We start from the raw sequence: 15,957 nt of genomic DNA, 5'->3' as shown, positions 1-15,957 counted from the left end.
AAGTTAGGAAACACGTGGCTCAGGTTCTGCATCCTGCCCCTGCCTGAAGCCCACCAACGCGGGAGGTGCAGCAGACCCCACTCCTATGCGAGGAGTGGCTTCTGGAACCAAGGTCCAGGCAACACGGTGTTTGCCATAAAGATAGGAGACTTTCGTAACAGCAGCTTTTCGCTTGGAATGCTCACATTTCCCCTGTTCTGGCTTTCCATGTTCTCCCATCAACCCCGTCCCCAGCAGCCAAGTCTCTTCAACCCACAGCTTCTTGAAAGGGTTTCCACAGCCATTCTGGAATATTCTGCGTCCTCTGAAGAATGCTGTCGATTTGTTCACTGAGATGAACTTAGGTCAGATCCGTGGTCCTTGCACCATGCAACTGCAGAGTAAAGTGGCCCGGCCCTCAGGGCAGGCTCCTGGACTCTCTGTGGGTGTCAGGTATTTCAGACAGAAGGAATAGAAGGACAGAGTGCATACTCCTAATCTGCCACCAGCTTTTCCTAGAAACAAACCCATACTGGCACAGTCCATCACCCCTCCCCCAGAACACCCCTTCTCTTCCTCCACAGGGGTCCTGCACAGACACGGCACATCTGGAAGCATCCGTGGTTTGAGGTTTATATGTTGATCGCAACAGTCCTGGGCGGCTTCATTTTCACCCCTGGACATGGCTCCCAGGTAGGGTCACGCCCTGATCCCACCGTTTCTCCCCTAGGGGGCACCCTCTGTGTACACTGGGACTGTGGGCCTCAGGGACCCCTTTCTGCAGCTGCACCGGGACTTGTCCCGATGCCTGGTTTATACTCCGTGGGAGCCTCCCCACAATGTTGCCAACACTTCACGTGACTGAAGAGCCCAGTGTTCACTGTGACGTGTCCACCCTCCCCCAGGGAGGCCCTCTGACCCCATCTGCACGCCCCCTGTCCTGTCCTCCCTGGGAGGGGTTACGCCCAGTGCATTCCCCAGAGAAGGTGGTGCTGTCAGGCTAGCTACTCAGGCAGAATGGACCAGCATAGCTAACTCCCTGTCCCATCCTCAACCCACCCCTCCACCCCTCTGCCAGCTTGCCCTCCTGTATGCTCTGCCTCTGACGCAGATAAGGTTTTGAATTTAAAAAGCAAAGGCTTCTGTCATGGGAAAAAAAAAGAGGATCCGAAGGGACCAGAGAAAAGGCTCTGGAGTATGGCAGCTGGTCAAGAGGCTGCCTCACATTTCCTGCCAGCCCCCTGCACCCCCCACCCAGAGCCTGGGACAGGGAAGGGTGGCCAGGGTGGCCTAGAGCCACCATAGTGCCCACTCCACCCTGCCAGGCTCCCAGGCCACCAAAGTACAAGACTAGATAGCTTTGAATTTCAGATAAACAGGAAGTGGGTCGGTGTGGGGGTGTCCCATGGAGGTCCATAGAGAGCCCTTGCTGTGCACCCCTGACCTGGCATCTCTGGGCCCTGTCAGCCACAGCGCCTTGCCCAAGAACATCTCCTAGGGGCCTTGGTACATTTTGAGTGTAGAGAATGGAAGCTGGGCTTTGGGGTCTGTGCACCCATTTGCTTCAGGGTCCCATAAGGTCGACAGGGTCAATTGTGAGGGGGCTTCCGGCATCATCCCTGCAAACTCCTGCTCATCCTTCCTGCTCAAGTTCTGCTGTTACCCCTTCAGGGTCCCCGATCCTCTGGGTGGCAGCTGTCCCTCAACTGGCCCATGTCCAGGGCTCAGGGTCCTGGTTTCACCGAGGAGTCCCAAGAACAGGATGGAATCTGCAGGAGCCCCAGCCATCCAGGGCCTGGCACAGCACAGACTGAACCTGCTGGGAACGCAGGTCTCAGGCTGGACTCTGAGTGGATGTCACCTTGCACCCCCAACTGCAGGTAGACATCTGTGCCTGGGGGGCACCTGTTCCCCACTGGCCCTGTGGGGAACTGTGAGGGTAGCATGGAGGGGGAGTGGGGAGAAGAGGCAGCAGGGAGCCCAGGAAGGCATGCATGGGGGTGGGTTGGGAGGGGGTGCTTCACTGCTGGAGTGTGAGGGGCACCTAAGGTACGGGTGGGGGGTCTGAGGGCAGAGGGCAGGGAGGGAGCTCAGCTGCCCTGGGGAGACCGGAGGAGGAGTATAGACGACTCCAGGTATGGGGAACTGAAAGGAGACTGAGCCCCTAAAGAACAGGATCAGGCCAAGGAAGGGCTTTGGGGGCCCCATGAGGGGCTGTCTGTCTGTCCATCCACAGAGCACCTCAAGCCGGGATCTGGGGGAGTGACTCAGACCCTCCCCCAGTCTCCTTGGTCATAGCCCCCAGGCCTGGGCACCGCACAGAGGGCCTGGGCTGGAGGCCGCATGGTGAAAGCCGGGGCGGGTGTGGTGTCCAGGGCATCGGGGCTGAGGCCCGGTGGGGGCAGCAGGCGATACCTGTGGAGGAGACCAGCAAAGAGCAGGAACAGCTCTGACCTGGCCAGGCTCTCCCCTACACAGACGCGGCGGCCTGCAAAGGAAACCAAGGCACAGGCTGGGGGCTCCAGGTCTGCTCTTTGCAGGCTGTGCCAGGGAGCTGGCCAGTTTCCTAGAGTAGAGGGAGGGGGGAGTCTCTGGGGGGATGAGAGAGGGCTCAGAGTGGGGGCTATCTGAGAGCAAGGTCTGCAATAACCGGGATGCAGGCCAGCTCTGAGGCTACGGACAGTGGGAGGCCCAGCAGGCTTGAGCCTGAGCTTCCGAGGTCTCTGGTGACCAGGCTATGTGGGGGTGAGGGGCCCCATGCTGCCCCCACCTGTGAGGGCAGTGGATACCTGCAGAGAAAGGCAGGAAGGCTGCCCGCTTCACAAAGCGCCCCTCAGCATCCAGGAAGTGGCCGGGATTGAACTGGCGGGGGGTCTCCCACTGTGTCTTGTCCAGGAGCACAGAGCTCAGCAGGGGGATCACAGGCGTGCCCTGTGGGCAGTGCAGCAGGTGGGCCTGGCACCCCCTCCCCTGGGGGTGTGCACGGAGAGAGAGGGTCCCCCCAGGGGACTCCCAGCGGGGCCCACCCTGGCCCAGAGCAGAGGGAAGGAGGGATGGAGGGCCCTGCCCCCTGTCAGGGTCCAGGAGGGGGGTGCCCACCTTGGGGAGCAGGTAGCCGCCCAACTGAGTGTCAGCCGCCATACACCGAGGCACGTGGGGCAGGAGGGTAATGAACCTCTGGACCTCATGCAGCACAGCATTGGTGTAGGGCAGTGACCGCTGGTCCTCCAGCTGGGGGGCCCGCCCGGGCCCCAGCACACGGTCCAGCTCCTCCTGCACCCGGCCTGCAAGTGAGAGGGTAGGCGCCAGTGTCTCTGGGAGCCTTGAGCCTCTAGGCCCTGCCAGACCCCCACCCACCAAGCAGGTGGCTGTGCGCTGGGAAGGGAGGCTGGAGCTCACATTGCACACTTGGGTGTTTGCCCATCAGGAGGGCAGCCCACTGCAGTGTAGCCGATGTGGTTTCTGTGCCAGCCATGACCATGTCCAGGGTGCAGGCCACCATGTTGGCCTCGGCAAACAGGCCTTGGGGGTCTTTCCCCTGCAGAGGTGAGTTTGATGGGACTTAGCTAGAGGTTAGGCCCCATGGAGCCCCCTATCCAGCTCTGAGCTCAAAGAAAGGATGGAAAACAGACTTGCTGGGAAGGCACAGCCAAGTCCACTGAGCACCTACTATGTTCTGGGCTCACCACATCCTTGCAGCCACCTGTTGAGGCAGGCACTGCAAATGCCCATTTCACAGATGGGGAGACTGAGGCTCAGAGGGACCCCCCAGCTGGGAGGTGGAGGGGTTGGAGTAGGACCAGCATGAACCCCACCCCAACTCTAGGCCCCCAGATGCCCCCAGGCCTCTTAGGTGGTAGGGTGGATCTTGCCCATACCTGGCCCTGCTGAATCAAGGCATCCATGTAGCTCTGCACGGGGCCTCCCCCGGGCATGGAGGGCCGCCGCGCCTTTAGGAGGGTCCTCAGGATGGCTCGAACCTCCTCTATCTTCCGCAAGACTGGCCGGTGCAGCTGGAAGAGGGCCCCGAGCCAGGGGTAGATGTTGAACAGCTGAAGACAGAGGGCGAGACAGAAGCTGGGGTTAGGGTGGAGGCCCCAACCACACCCACACCCCACCCCACCCCCACCCCCGCAGGCACGTTCACCTGTCCAGGTCCCCTCCCCAGACGCAGCCCCAGACTCCAGGCAGGCAGCCTGGGTGGGTCCTGCCCGTGGCCACAAGAGGGCGCCCAGCTTCGTGTGCGGGGCCCCTGACCCTTCTGGTGGGAACAGCAGGGGGCGGGGTGAGGTTTGGGGGGGTGGACTCCAGAGGGGACTCCCACAAAACCCTCTGTCCCAGGTCAGGAAGGGGGGCACCACTGGACAGGCCACACACCTTGATGGGGTGATATCACTCCTGCAGACGGCTGTGGTCATGCCCGCCCTCCATCCACCAGAGCCAGTAGGATGGAGAGGGGGAGAGGGTTGCCTGTGTGGGAATAACTGAACCCTACTACCAATTGTTAAAAATGACTTTGCAAACCTCAGAGCCTCGGCTGACCCTGCTGTGAAAGGGGGGTCATGGCAGCGTTTGACCAGGTGGTCTGAGGGGCCAGCACGTGCCCATCATGTAGATATCTGCGGCTCTCGGGGGTGTGCCCCAGCGCAAATGCGCTCCCTGGATCGGATGACACAGAACGCCTCTGTGGTGAGGAGCTGGCACAGGGACAGAGGCTTGGGAACTTCTACTCCGACCTCTCTGCCCTCCAGCCTCCTGGGGCTGCCTGCTTCGGCCAGGAGGCCAAATCCTCCCGTCCAGAGGACGTCAGAGGCTCCTAGGACCGAAGCATGAGGGCCAGAGACTCTGTGGTCAGCCCTGGCCTCCTGCCCATGACCACGGGTCCATGAGAGGCCGGGAGCTATGACATCACCATAAATGCACACACCACAAGCAGATGGATGCGCTTAGCGAGTTATCACACAAATGGTCATGACAGCAAATACCTCACATTTTGGGAAAGAGTGAAATGCATGTGCCCCTGGGAATTCTGAATGTCAGCAGGCCCAGTTCATGTCATTTCTGTGCAGAACTCGTTTTGGGTGGATGGTCCCTGGGTTTAAGGTCTGGGAGGACAGGACACATCGAGGGAAGACATGCTCAGTCCCCATCCCCACCTCTGAGCAGGTACGTCTGCTACTGATGGGCAGGTGTGGGAGGGGGCAGATGGGGACCCCTGTCCTATACCCCCCTCATGCCCAGAGGGCACAGGGGACTGGCCTGGGGTCACATGGCCAACTGCTGTCAGAAATAGGACAGGCCTTGGGCCTCCTGGCTCTTAGTCTGGTGCTGCTTTTGCAAGGTAGCAGCTCACCTATCTATGGCAGGGGCAGTGTTGAGACCACCCCCCACCCCAGTCTCAAGCCTGTGTTCAGCTCCCTGACCTCCACCCCAAGGCTGGGAGCAGCCACCTCTCACCTGCAGGCTGGGGGTCCCCAAGAGGACCATGACCTCATCGATCAGGCTCAGCAGGGACACAAACACAGGATCCTGGTAGTCGAACCGCCGGCCAAAGAGCAGTGTGAACGTGATGTTGGAGGGTGCCCAGCCGAGCAGGGCCAGGGGGAAGGGCTGACCTGGAGGAGTGGGGAGACAAGCCTTAGGGGGTGAGGGTCACCCTCCCCCCAGGAGTCTCCCTACCCCTACTCACCTCTGTAGCAGTCCAGCTGCCCCATAAGGCACCTCAGCTCCTGCAGGACGTTGTCAGCCATGGGCCCCCTGCCCACACCCAGGCCATGGAGGGTGCGTATGGTGAACTGGCGAGCGGCCCTCCAGCGTGCCCCTGACGAGAAGAAGATGCCTGCAGGCCAGAGGAGTTGCCCGTGAGCAGCCCGGGGTGATGCAGGCAGGGAGCAAGTTAGGGGCCTGGCCTGGGCCTCACCCTAGTGCTGAGCCTATTCTCCCAGGAGCTGACCTTGGCAAGCCGTGTCCATCTTGTTGTGTCTTGGTCCCCTGCCATGTGGACACTGTGTCCCTCCCCAGGACCCACACTGGGCACACTCTCCTGCTGCTCAGAGAGGCAGACCTCCCTCTCCCAGGGTCCAGGAACTCCCTTGCTCAGCTAGCCTCTGCCCCCTCCCACCCCGCGCCGCACACCTACCCCCACCTCCCTGGATGAGCTGGAAGATGGCGATGGGGGGCCGGTCAGCCAGCTCTGGCCCCGTGCCCACCAGGGCCTCCCTCACAGCCTCGTAGCCAGCCAGCACCACCGTCTTCTGGCGCCCCAAGTGGACAGTGAACACCGGCCCATACTGTTCTGAGAGCTGGTGGGGACAGGAAGGAATCAGCCAGAGGCCCCACCCCCAAGCTCCCTGTGGCCCCCCCCAGGTGCAGCCCGAGCAGGGTAGGCCCTGGGGAGACTCAGAGTTAGGGATGGCCCAGGCAGGGTCTGTAGAAACCGACCAGCAGTGAGCATGTGAGCAAAGGTGCAGGAGGTGTGTTTGGCTGGGGCCAGGTCCAGGGGGCAGTGTCCTGTTTGTTCCCGCTGAGCCCCCTCCCCCTCCATTCCAGGGGTAGGGGTGGGGGCTGCCAGTGGTGCTGGAAGTACGGTCATGGCTTTCTTTTCAGGGGAAACAGCAGAGAGGGCTCCTTGGGACCCCAAGACGAGGCAGGCAGTAGAAGGGGCTGTCTGCAGGGTGGCTTGCAGTAGAAGCCCGGGGTCAGCACAGGGAGCAGAGGCCCTGTCCCCGCTCAGTCCCCCTTCAGCATTGAAGCCCAGACAGACAGGAGCAGGGAGTGCCCAGGCCTCGACTGGCCAGCTTGTCCCACACGAACCCCCCTGCCCAGCCTGGAGGCGCAGAACCAGACTGCACAGCAAGGGCTGGCCTCTGGGGCCCCTGTGTGTGCCTGTTCCCCTTCTGTGCCTTCACACATGGGGAAACAGACCTGGAGGCAAGATGTGAGTTGCTGTCCATCACGTACACTGAGGGGTGGAGCCAGACCTGCCCTTCCCATCCACACCCACTCTAGTCCCCGAATGCGGGACAGTGCCCCTGGGCATGACACCAGGCCCAGCCTGAGAACGCTGGCACCCAGGGTGCTTCCTGCAGCAGCTCTCCTAAGAGGCCAAGGCTGCAGCCCCTTCCTCTCTACCCACATGCAGCGCCTGGGGGCCACCAGGCAGCCTCGAGGCGGGTTTTGGAAGCAGCAGCACTTCTGGTGAAGGAGGGTGGAGTGGTCGTGGGAGGCGTGCCTGGTTGGGGCACGGTTGGCTGGGCTGTACTTGTGGGGGCCAGGCCTGCACCTCCTTTACCCGTGGGCCTGCCATCTCCTGGCTGCAGGGCAGGGCGGCCTGCTTTCAGCATGTGGCCAGGACCGGCCAGCCGGAAGCCCAGGCTGCAAGCAGCCACATCCAGCAGGTGCCCCCTACCCTGTAAGCACAGTTGTGTGCCAGTCTAGCTTCCTTCCCTCGCTGGACCTCTGCTGCATGGTACTACTCCTGGGAGCACCTGCCTCTTCCCCTCCATTGCCACCAGTCCTGGCTCTCCTGTAAGCGTTCATCAAATGCTGTCCCCTCCAGGAGGCCCTCCTGGCCTGACACTCCTGGCCCTCTGTTCCTTAAATAGCCTATCTGCTTCCCTGTAGGACGGGATGTCTTTCTCTTCCCCAAGGCAGGATGGGCACGTAGGCCTGCTGTGTCCCCTACCAGGCCAGCGCCAGGCTGGGACACAAAATTCCTAACCCATAGGGATCCTGGAAAACAGGCTCAGCTTCCCCTGAGATGGGTCTGGGGTGTCCAGGTGGCAGGAGCCCAACCTGCCCTGACCTACCTCCATCAGTGACTGGTCCTGCTGTGACACACGCAGTAAGTGCAGGTTTCCTATGAGCGGCAGTGGGCGGGGCCCAGGGGGCCAGCGAGAGGCTGAGGAGGGGGTGCGGGTGCAGGTTCGGAGCAGCCCCCAGAGCCCCAGGAGCAGCAGGATCCCCAGGAGCAGCAGGGCCATGAGGACGGCAGGCGGCGAGGCCCCAGCTCCCCACCCTGTGCCTTATAGGCCGCTGGGAGGGCGTGCCAGTGCCTCACCCCCCCAACCCGAGAATGTGGACCGAGCAGTTTGCAGGGGACAGCCAGGCAGCTTAAAGTGACAGGCGTGTGTGGAATGTGGGGTCGCGTCTGTGGCACGGAGCCAGGGGGCCAGGGGCCGTCCAGGGGGCTGGCATCTAGGCCTCACGCTTGGGGCATTTTCATCCCTTGCCTGCCAGAGAGAGCACACCGTGGTGGCCAGTCCTCCCCTCCTGGCAGGGCTCTGCCTTCTGCCTCCGTCTCCCCATCAGAACTGGGGCTCGTGGGGCTTTGAGACACTCTAGCTCTGAGGGGAGCCCCGAGTCTCCCTCAGCAGGGCCCATGGAGTAAGATGTCCATGGAGACGCTGGTGATGGATGGTCCGTGAGGGTCCGCAGAGCAAATGCCCCAAATCCCAGGGCCTTCAAAGGCTGCCAGAGTGTCCTCTGTAGAGTCTCTGAGTGACAACCTGCTCCCTGGTGGCTTTGAGGGCACTGTCACCTGGAGCGGGAGGCACTGGCCTGGGCTGGGTGGGGCCAGGGGCTGGCTGGGTTTATGAGCCCCCCACCCCTTGTCTATCTGTACTGAACTCTGGTCCTCTCAACCCCGGTGCCCCGGCTGGGAGGGGAGGAGGCGCCACTGTGGAAAGGAGCCGTGAGCAGCGGGAGGGCTGCTGGCATCAGAAGTGGCTGGGCCTGCTCTGCGCCACCTGCACTGACATGAGGCAGCTGGAACCCTGTCCCCGCACTGGGCCCCTCGCGGTGGGGCCGTCCCCTGGGGATGCCGTCCATGCCCCTGCACGAACCCCAGCACCGAAGCAGCACCCCTTCCAGCCTCCATTTGCACACCTCCTGTATCGGGGTGCTTACTGTCTGTGGGCAGACTGTCCCGTTGCACAGCCACAGGCTGCGGTGAAGAAGGACAGCTCTCTCACAGCTGTGTCCCGATCATTTGGACTGAGTGCCAGGTCCAAGGCCGCTACTAGGTGCATAGGCTGCAGGTCCTGGATGCCTAGGACAGTCCACGTAATTGACCCAGCAAGCATTTATTGAGCACCTGTGTGTGCTAGGCTCCACCAGTAGCTAGGGCCACAGAAATTGGTGGTCAGGAATCCAGAAAGGGCCCCCCAGCAGAGACCCCCTCTGCAGCAGAGACCCACGTGGCAGTGGCTTTGCCACTGGAACACCTCGGGCATTGCAGCTGAGCATGTGAGTCACCAGGGGGAAGGGTATTCCAGGTCCTGGAAGCAGGAGCAAGCAAGGCGCTGGGTGGAGAGCTGTGGGAGGGGGTGAAGGCAAGAAGTCAGGGTCGGAGGTGGGGGCCTGTCCTCCATGGCCTCCTCCTTTGGGTGGGTGAGGCCTGGGCACCTATGAGCCACACTGGGTGTGAAGCCCACACTTCTTGGCAGCCACCTAGGAGCAGGCACTGTCCCCTGCAGGGTGTGGCTGTGTAGGCTGCGGGGGAGGGGGGAACGGAGGGGGGACTTTACCAAACCACCCGGCTTAGCCAGTTCTTGGCATTTTACCTGCAAGACCCTTTAGCGCCTGCTGACAGCCTAGCGGGGTCACCCCCATTTCTCAGAAGAGGAAGGGGGCCAGGTTTGAGGCGCTCGCAGCGCCCCCCCCCCCACCTCTGGGTGTGCTGCGGGTGAGGGGCATCAGGGCAGGCCCCCCATAGCACCCACCACGGTGCTTTGCCGGTATCCCACCCAGCGGGGCAGGGGTGTGGTGGTGAGGGGTGCAGACTTGGGAACCAGACACATCGAGTCAGACTCCCAACCCTGTCCCATAGGCCCCCTGACCCTACTGGTGTTTCCTAGGATCTAGCATGGACAGAGCCAGCAGTGTGTGACTGGGGGACGCAGCACAGGCCCCTGTGCACGGGGTGAGCCCGCCCCGTGGGCCAGGCTCAGGTGAGGCCAGCCAGGTACTGGGAGCTTCTTAGAGCCCGGCCAGCAGGGTTGGAGTCAAATCTGGGCCCTGAGGGTAGAAGTAGGGGCTTGGCTGTGAATCTTTCTGGCAACCGTGAGTGTGAGCGTCAATTCTTTCACATCCAGGCCTCAGAAAGACGCAGCTGGGAGGGGACCCAGCAGAGTGCCCCTGCCACTGTCTGGGGACAGGCCTCTGGCTGGAGCCTCAGGAAGCCTACCTGGCAGGAGTCCTTTCCTATAAATGGAGGTAGAATTTATGCCCAGTGAAGTCCAGCCTTTTCAGGGTACGGTTCTACAAGTTTTTACTAACTCCTATGGTCATGTGGCCACCCCCATGATCAAGATGTGGGGCAGTCCCATCCATCCCCCCAGATTCCCGTACCCCCCACGCTGATCCCTGCCCTGGCCCCCGCACCCCCGCACCTGTGTTCTGTTTCTACTGTTCCGCCTGAACCACATGTCATATCCATAGCAGCATGGGCAGTAGGGCTACAGGGTTCTCAGTATAGGATTCACATGGTAGCACGGGCCACGGGGCGATGGGGGTCATGGTGCAGGACTCCCAGGGCGGCACAGGCCAGGGCCCAGGAACCAGGGAAGCTTGGCAGAGTAATGAGTGCGAGAATGTCCACATCCTCATCCCTAGAACGTGTGAAAACACCAGGTTCCACACAAAGGGCATTAAGGTAGAAGGTGAACCGAATTTGCTGTCAGCTTATCCTAAGATAGGGAGACTGTCCTAGGTTGTCTGTGGGGCCCGGGAGGGTAGGAAGCGGTGGAGGTGAGCCAGAGCTGGGGCCCTGTGGGGACTTCTAGGGGCTGGCTGGGCTGTTCCAGGGTTGTGGGGAGAGCCGTGTCAGACTCTGACCTCAGGCATGATGTTGATGAACTTGTGTTTTCAAGTTTTGTGAATGAGGGCTCGAGAGTCAGAGGCCACAACTTGTGACCTGGCTTTGGAGTTGCACAGCTTTGTCACCTTGGGGTGGGGGGGGTCCCGAGGCTGCCCCAGGTCCAAGGGGAAGGGCAAGGTTGTAGAAGGGTCTGTGGAGGACAGAGGTGGGGAGCAACTGTCCCATCTTCCCTCAGAGTCATCCCGCGTTCCCTGAGGGCTCAGGGTCCCTCTTCCCCGAGAGTGTGACCACTTCTGCTGTGTCCCCAAGGTCATGGGACTCAGATGCCCAGATGCCATGGACCCGCTGCTGGCCGGCCTTGGGAAACCCTTCCCCACGACCTCCCAGGCCACCTGTCCTCCAGCTGCTCATCCGAGGCCCATCCTCAGCAACTTCTAGGGAGTGCCCACCAACACTGGGGACACATCCTGCTGAGGGCCCCAGTGGCCCTATAGCTCACACCTGTGTGACCCCTGGGGCTGCAGTGAAACCAAGAACCACAGCTGGGCATTTAGAACTCCCAGTAATACAGTCTGGCAGTCGGGACCAGAAGTCTGCACGGGGGCTCATGGGCCAGTTGGCTGCTTGAGGGCTCTCTGGAAGGACCTGGCCTGCCTCTCCCACCTGGCCCACCATAGCCCATGGTGATTTCACCCCAGGATCCTCACCGCTCGCACAGAGATCGCTGGGCATGTCTTCTGCAGGGGCAACCAGTCAACCCACCAGTGTCCAATAGGCTGTATCTCATGTGGAGGTGTTCCTGTGGATATTTATCCATTAAGCAGATGATGGACACACATCAGCGGGGGGTCCGTAGCCCACCAGCGACCTCCAGTGAAGTGAGCCTTCTCCTCGCCATGCCGCTCACTCATACGTCCTTCGACAGATATGCTGGCACCTGTGCTGCGCCTGGTGCTGTGTGTGCCTGTTTGTGCTGGTTCTAATTTTATTCATGTGCAGCAAACAGCTCGTGTTCAAGCGAGTTTATATGTGCATGCAGCCATGAAACCTTCGCCAAGTTTGAGGGAGTGAACACCCCTGTCCACCCCGGAGTCTCCTCCCGCCCTTGTCTCCTTCCCTCTGTTCACTTGCTTTTTATTTTTGCGGTGACAGCGTGGCCGCATCAGACACCATACGGCTTCCTTGTCTCCTCTGCATTGTTCTGTCTCGTGGCCAAAAACATCCTGCTCAAAATACCTGTGTGCACATGTTGCAAAGGGTGCTGTCAAATCAGTTCCTAGAAAAAAAAAATCAGTTCCTAGAACCAGAATCCCCAAGCCAGGGGGCTGCTCCGCATTAGACTCAGCTGATTTTCGCCCCACGCCGGCAGGGCGTTGTGCCCACTGACCCCCGCGTGGCCTGGCTCTCCCCATGACCGCCCCTGTGGAGGCTGCTGGGAGGGGCCCTCGCTCACCGGCCCCTCTACAGCTGCTCCGGGTACTGCCCCCATCTGGTGCCAGTGCTGGGTGGGGGGCTGCTGGGATGTGCCCACGCCTCCAGCCCAGGCCAGCTTGCCAATTTTCTCAGCATAAAGAACAACTTTCAAGCTCAGCACTTCTGAGCTTCAGGGCTCTGCACATACCTCCTGGCTCCGCCACCTATGGGAACCTTCCTCCAAGGTTCATGGCGTCTGCCATGATTCTGTGCAGCGGGGACTCTTTGTAGGGGAAAAAAACCCAATCTGGCTGGAGTGGTGTACTGGGTGGAATGGCCTCCTGCCACAATCCATGTCTCCCTAGAACATCAGAATGGGCTCTTGTTTGGAAAGAGAATCTTTGTAGACATAACCAAGCTTAGATGAGGTCATCCTGGACTAGAGTGGCCCTAACTCCAATGTTGGGTGTCCTTAGCAGAGACAGAAGAGTAGAGGACATAGACACAGACAGAAGCCAGGTGACCCTGGAGGCCGAGATGTAGGCTGTGGCCATAAGCAGGGGATGCGGGGCAAGCAGGAGCTGCAAGAGGCGGGAAGGACCCTCCCCGAGAGCTGTGCAGGGAGCACAGCCCTGCCCACCTCAAGTTCAGCCTTCTGGCGTCCAGAGCCGGGGAGAATAGGTTGCTGGTGGTTTGCCCCCTCCTCCGCCCCCCGTGTGTGGTGTTTGCAGCCCCAGGCTCAAATAAGCAGTGTTCAGGGTAACTCCCCAATACGCAGAAATAAGGCAAATGGGTGACACTGTGTCCCTTCATCGTACCCCTGAAGTCCTGGTCCAGCCAGCCTGACTGAGCCCCATCCGACCCTCCCAGGCAGGGCCGTGTATGTGACTTACATTCACTATTGACCAGGCCCAGGTGCCCTCAAGCCAGACGTTCATTTGTAGGAAACTAAAAAGCTGCAAGTGATTGTTTTTCCTGTAAAAATGCAAATCACTTCTGTCTGGCAGAAAAGATAATCCCAAAGATTATGGTTTATTGCCCTGTAAGACATTAACCTGTTCCAGGTTCAGCTGAGCAATCTGATTCTGGCATCCTCTCTTTTCCTCTGACCAGATGTGGATATATCAGGGTTGGGGCGCCCTTCCTAGAACCAGCCTTGCCATCTGGCCAAATTCCTTCATCCATGTGTTAAATGAAACTGACATATGCACAGTTTATATTGTTCTGAGAACTATGTTTTCATCCTTTTGAAAAGTATACTTTTGCAGCAGAATTTATTAAAGTGAAAAGACCTATGACATCTAGTTTCAGGCAAAGTTGGATCCAGGAGCTATTCTCATGCTGTGATTTTGCCCTCCTCTCCATTGAGAGCAGGCTCCCGGCCCTTGCCTCTGGCTGGGGGCTCATGACCATGGTGGAGGTGGCCTCAGGCTGAGACCCACTGAGGTCGAGTGACCCCAGCTGATGTCAGGCAGGTCATTTCCACCGAGGCCAGCCCACACTGCAAATTCTTGAGCAAAGCCAACAATGGATGTTTTACACCAGTGAGTTGGGAACGTTTGTTACACGGTGCTAGATAGCTCACAAGCTGGCTGCATAACCTGGGGCAAGAAAGTCCTTTCCGTGTGAGATGAAGGTAAGAACACCTCCTGAACCAGGTTCATCCTTCAATACAACTAACAATGTCCTCTGTGTACCAGGCACTGTTCCAGGGGCCCCGTGCCAAATAGCCTCGCATGGAGCGGGGTTCCAGAAACATCAGTTACTCCCCCACTTTTTGTATCCATGTGCTGCAGATAAAAATCCAAACATCTCATACAAAGCAATAATCATTTGCCAGGTATAGACATGTCAATTAAAAGCTGGCTGTCACCTCTAGGTCGCTGGGCCTCCAGTGCTTCATTGGTCCCTCTAGGCTGTTGGAGGGAGAGGCCCAGGCCACCGGGGGGGGCAGGGCTGTCCTTTTTACTGCTAACTGGCGTGATCTAGTCAAGTGGAAAAGTGCTATTTGCTGGGTAATAAAAGCGTCTTTTGTTCACTGCCCTGGAAACATATTAACGAATAACCCAGTGAGTGGCCCCTAGTTCTAGCGCTTGCAATAGTCGTTTATGTGACCACATCAAGCTGCAGTTTTCCTTTTGTAGTTTCTAGCGGGCCCAGAACACTGGGCTGATTCTGATCAAGGCCTCAACAATTGGAGTGGGCTTTCCCTGTGGACCCCCAACGGACCCCACTGGCATTCAGCGCCAGCACGGAGCTGAATGCAGCCGAATGCAACCTCAGGCACAGACATCCAGTGGTGCCTACTGAGGAGGTGCAGGCGTGCTGGGGACCTGGCAAGGGGGCATCCAAGTTTGGCCTTGAGTAGGGGGCGCCCTGAGGTGGGGGCTGCGAGGACTCGTTGGCCTGGTACTTCTCTGCAAGGCCTTCAGGTGCTGGAACGGGCTCATTGGATCACATCAGGGTCTGGGGGAGGAGGAAGCGGGTGAGCTCTGTGGCTGAGGACCCAATCCGCTTAGGGCCTGGGACATGGTGGGCACACGCATGGGATGGAGGCATGGGTGCAGGCCGGAACTCTGGCAGAATCACAGAACACAGGTGCACACTTCCTCCCTCCACATGAAATCCAGAGGCCGGGTTTGGAGAAGAGGAGTAGTTGCCCAGGGTGCAGGGCTGTGGGCAGCTGTTCTTGGGAGAACTGGGGTCTCCACTTAGCCCTTTCACTGTTGTTGTAGTAATCATAAGTGATTGCTGGAGCTGGAACCATTGATGATGCACTTTCATTTCATCCTAGGCTGAGCTGCGTCCCCTGCCCCAAGTGAATTCAGATGTTGGCGACCTAACCCTCGATACCTAGGAGGTGACTTTGTTTGGAAATAAGGCTATGGCAGGGACACCTGGGTAGCCTAGCGGTTGAAAATCTGCCTTCGGCTCAGGGCGTGATTCCAGGGTCCTCCGATGGAGTCCCGCATTGGGGTGCCTGCATGGAGCCTGCTTCTCCCTCTGCCTGTGTCTCTGCCTCTCTCTCTGTGTGTCTCTCATGAATAAATAAGTTAAATATTTAAAAAATAAAATAAATTTGTTTATTTACTCATGAGACACACACACACACACAGAGGCAGAGACACAGGCAGAGGGAAGCAGGCTCCATGCAGGGAGCCCAACGTGGAACTCGATCCTGGGTCTCCAGGATCATGCCCTGGGCTGCAGGTGGCACTAAACTGCTGAGCCACCTGGGCTGCCCCAATAAATAAATTAAAAAAAAAAAAAAAAAGGAAATAAGGCCATTGCAGATGTAATTAGGATGAAGTCCTTATAGTGGCCCCGCCCATCTGGCTGGTGTCCTTGTGAGGGGACATCTAGACACAGACACACAGGGGAGACCCCACAGGAGGGTGACAGCAGAGGCAGGGTGCATGCACCCACCCAGGAGCCCCAGGACTGCCGGTGACCATCCACAGTTTGGGCACAGACTGTGACAGGGTCTCCCCAGAACCTTGGGGGGAGCCAGACCCGCCACCCCTCTGTCTCAGACCTTGGACTGAGAGCTGATGGCAAGGACGCTTCTGCTGCTGGAGCCACTCAGTGTGTGGCCCTCACTCCCTCCTTATCAGGTAAGTCTCCCAGGTGCCTGGGGATGTGAGTGCACTTGCTCTTGGGCTTCTTGTGGACCGAAGCTGTGCGTCTGCGGGGCCTCTCTAGACTTGTTTCCGTATTATAAGGAAAGGACAACGGGTCTCTGCCAC

At 59.4% G+C, this 15,957-nt stretch overlaps 2 protein-coding genes across 14 annotated transcripts in view; one reads left to right on the top strand and one right to left on the bottom strand.

The window, feature by feature from the left end:
• Positions 1-15,536, top strand: part of CHLSN (cholesin) — a 147,980-nt gene extending 132,444 nt beyond the window's left edge. For 8 of the 12 annotated variants that reach the window (XM_077907504.1, XM_077907496.1, XM_077907495.1 and 5 more), the window contains 3 exons: positions 564-672; positions 1,651-1,859; positions 15,006-15,536. In XM_077907504.1, coding sequence (XP_077763630.1) covers positions 564-608 — 45 coding nt within the window. In that variant the 3' untranslated portion in view covers positions 609-672; positions 1,651-1,859; positions 15,006-15,536. Of the gene's footprint in view, positions 1-563; positions 1,860-15,005 lie in introns of all 12 variants that reach the window. The other 4 variants (XM_077907492.1, XM_077907500.1, XM_077907497.1 and 1 more) reach the window with 2 other exon arrangements.
• Positions 151-7,986, bottom strand: CYP2W1 (cytochrome P450 family 2 subfamily W member 1). Of its 2 annotated transcripts, XM_077907483.1 has the most exons (9): positions 7,788-7,986; positions 6,119-6,281; positions 5,669-5,818; positions 5,437-5,594; positions 3,858-4,031; positions 3,379-3,517; positions 3,079-3,263; positions 2,769-2,910; positions 151-2,467 (listed from the first exon to the last, which is right to left on the bottom strand). In XM_077907483.1, exons 1-9 carry the CDS (start codon positions 7,959-7,961, stop codon positions 2,247-2,249), a joined length of 1,506 nt encoding a protein of 501 aa, XP_077763609.1. In that variant the 5' UTR covers positions 7,962-7,986; the 3' UTR covers positions 151-2,246. The 2 variants fall into 2 exon arrangements, with proteins under 2 accessions (XP_077763609.1, XP_077763608.1); XM_077907482.1 differs by having other exon boundaries at positions 2,769-3,263.
• Positions 15,537-15,957: the final 421 nt, after the last annotated feature.

The sequence above is a fragment of the Canis aureus genome, chromosome 8 (genome assembly GCF_053574225.1).
Source record: "Canis aureus isolate CA01 chromosome 8, VMU_Caureus_v.1.0, whole genome shotgun sequence".
NCBI lineage: Eukaryota > Metazoa > Chordata > Mammalia > Carnivora > Canidae > Canis > Canis aureus.
The sequence above is the reverse complement of the archived record's forward strand: the minus strand, read 5'-3'. Positions and strand labels throughout refer to the sequence as shown.

Excerpts from the sequence above, each read along its gene's own strand:
- CYP2W1 (XM_077907482.1), bottom strand. The coding sequence starts at position 7,961 with ATGGCCCTGCTGCTCCTGGGGATCCTGCTGCTCCTGGGGCTCTGGGGG. Across the intron at positions 6,282-7,787 it reads AGGACCAGTCACTGATGGAG|CTCTCAGAACAGTATGGGCC; the intron begins GTAGGTCAGGGC and ends TGTCCCCACCAG. Across the intron at positions 4,032-5,436 it reads TGGGGACCCCCAGCCTGCAG|CTGTTCAACATCTACCCCTG; the intron begins GTGAGAGGTGGC and ends CTCTGTCTTCAG.